Source organism: Charadrius vociferus, unplaced genomic scaffold, assembly GCF_000708025.1.
Source record: "Charadrius vociferus isolate BGI_N301 unplaced genomic scaffold, ASM70802v2 scaffold289, whole genome shotgun sequence".
Classification (NCBI taxonomy): domain Eukaryota; kingdom Metazoa; phylum Chordata; class Aves; order Charadriiformes; family Charadriidae; genus Charadrius; species Charadrius vociferus.
Window position 1 is genome coordinate 24,675 of NW_009650171.1, and position 2,551 is coordinate 27,225.

General features: G+C 58.8%; 1 protein-coding gene across 1 annotated transcript in view; it reads left to right on the forward strand.

The window, feature by feature from the left end:
- The window catches only part of LOC104293094 (dolichyl-diphosphooligosaccharide--protein glycosyltransferase subunit STT3A), a 17,197-nt gene that overhangs the window by 14,070 nt on the left and 576 nt on the right, over positions 1-2,551 (forward strand). Inside the window, exons 19-21 of the mRNA XM_009892556.1 lie at positions 877-1,006; positions 1,064-1,195; positions 1,302-1,403. Of these exons, the coding sequence (XP_009890858.1) occupies positions 877-1,006; positions 1,064-1,195; positions 1,302-1,403 (364 nt within the window). The remainder of the gene's footprint in view (positions 1-876; positions 1,007-1,063; positions 1,196-1,301; positions 1,404-2,551) is intronic.

Genomic DNA, 2,551 nt, shown 5'->3' on the forward strand with positions numbered 1-2,551 from the left:
AAGGAGGGTGGTGGTGGGGGGGAAGGTTGCGGCCGCCGCGGCGTCGCATTTGGGATGCAGCTGTGGGGGGTTTTCTCGTGGCGCTCACGGCGTCGGGGAGGACGATACGGGGGAACGCGGCTGCGGAAGGGTTTGTCATCCCGGGCTGCGACCTTGCAGTCTTCAGGCTGCAGCTTGGCAGTCTATATTGCATCGTGCAGCAGCTTTGCAGCACTGGGGATGCGGCTTTGCAGTATTTATCGTCTCAGGGTGCAACCTCGCAATATTCAGCCTGCAGCTTTGCCGTAGATATCACGCCAGGATGCAACTTCGCAGCGTTTATCCTCTGGGGATGCAACCTTGCGGCATCCGGGATGCAGCTTTGCAGTAGATTTAGTGCCGCGCTGCAGCGCTGCAGTATTCCGGGTGCGGCTTCGCATCCGATTTGCAAAACTGGGGGCCAAATTTGCACCGCTTGTACTAGTTGCGGTGCAGCTCTGCGTGACGTGTGTGACACGAAGGAGCAGCTTCGCTGCGTTGATGCGACTTCGCACCGCTGGGGATGCGGCGGGGGGGGGTTTCGTCGTCGCAGGGCGCAACCTTGCGGTATTTGGGGCGCAGCTCGGCGGCATAGGGGATATTAGGGAGCAGCTTTGCAACGTCGGGGATGCGGCGTCGCGATATTTATCCTCTGGGGATGCGGCGTCGCGATACCTGGCGCGCAGCTTTGCAGTATATAGAGGGGATGAAGAAGCGACGTCGCGATATTTACGATATCGAGGCGCAACTCGGCGATATTGCCAACATCAGGCAGCAGCTTTGCCATATCGGGGGGGGGGACACACACATGACACCGCGTCGCAGCATTTGCGATATTTGGGGCTCTTTCCCCCGCAGCTTCGCGCTGGGGCAGCCGCAGGTCGCAGCCGTGGCCATCAGGGGGTGCAGCTTTGCAACATTCGTCCCCTTAAAGACAAATGCCGCAAAGTTGCGGCTCTGCAACTTCGGCAACTGGTTTATTGGTGGGGTTTGTGGGGGGTTTTTTTTTTTTTTTTTTTTTGGGGGGGGGGGTGGGCGCAAGCAGAGCCCGTGGCAGCGGCTGGTGAAGCGGATGACGCGGTTCTTCACCAAACTGGACGCCGACGGCTCTTACCGCGCCCTGAAAGAGGTCTGCGAGAAGATGGGGTACGGCTGGAAGAAGAGCTGCACCAACCAGGTAGGGAACGGGGGGCAAAATCGGAGGGGGTGGGACATCCCCCCGACCCCCCGCGCAAATAATTTGGGGGACCTTTCGCCCTCCCCGCTCTGCTGCTGTTTTGCAGGTCACCATCTCGACCACGGACCGGAGGAACAACAAGCTGATCTTCAAGGTGAACCTGGTGGAGATGGAGAGCAAGATTTTGGTGGATTTTCGGCTCTCCAAGGTGAGCGGGGGGGCGCAGTGGGTGTAAGGGGACGCGGGGTCTTGCATGACCACGCAAGGTGATGCAGGATCATGCGAGGTTGGGTGCAAGGCGATGCAGGACCGTGGAAGGCGGGTCCAAGACCGTGCAAGGTGATGGAGGACCACGCAAGGTTGGGTGCAAGGTGATGCAGGGCCATGCCAGGTGATGCAAGACCATGCAAGGTGATGCAGGACCATGCGAGGTTGGGTGCAAGGTGGTTGCAAGGTGATGCAAGACCATGCAAGGTGATGGAGGACCACGCAAGATTGGGTGCAAGGTGATGCAAGACCACGCAAGGTTGGGTACAAGGTGGTTGCAAGGTGATGCAGGGCCACGCAAGGTGATGGAGGACCACGCAAGGTTGGGTGCAAGGGGATGCAGGACCACGGAAGGAGGAGGGAAGGTGGGTCCAAGACTGTGCAAGGTGATGCAGGGCCATGCCAGGTGATGCAAGACCATGCAAGGTGATGCAGGACCATGCGAGGTTGGGTGCAAGGTGATGCAGGACCACATGAGGTTGGGTACAAGGTGGTTGCAAGGTGATGCAAGATCATGCAAGGTGATGGAGGACCATGCAAGGTTGGGTGCAAGGTGATGCAGGACCACGGAAGGAGGATGGAAGGTGGGTCCAAGACTGTGCAAGGTGATGCAGGGCCATGCCAGGTGATGCAAGACCATGCAAGGTGATGCAGGACCATGCGAGGTTGGGTGCAAGGTGATGCAGGACCATGCAAGGTGGGTCCAAGACCATGCAAGGTGGATCTAAGACCAGGCAAGGTTGGGTGCAAGGTGATGCAGGACCATGCGAGGTGTTGCAAGACGGGTCCAAGACCATGCAAGGTTGGGTGCAAGACCATGCAAGGTGGGTCCAAGACCATGCAAGGTGGGTGCAGGGTGATGCAGGACCATGCAAGGTGGGTCCGAGACCATGGAAGGTTGGGTGCAAGACCATGCAAGGTGGGTCCAAGACCATGCAAGGTGGGTGCAGGGTGATGCAGGACCATGCAAGGTGGGTCCGAGACCATGCAAGGTGGGTGCAGGGTGATGCAGGACCATGCAAGGTGGGTCCGAGACCATGGAAGGTTGGGTGCAAGACCATGCAAGGTGGGTCCAAGACCATGCAAGGT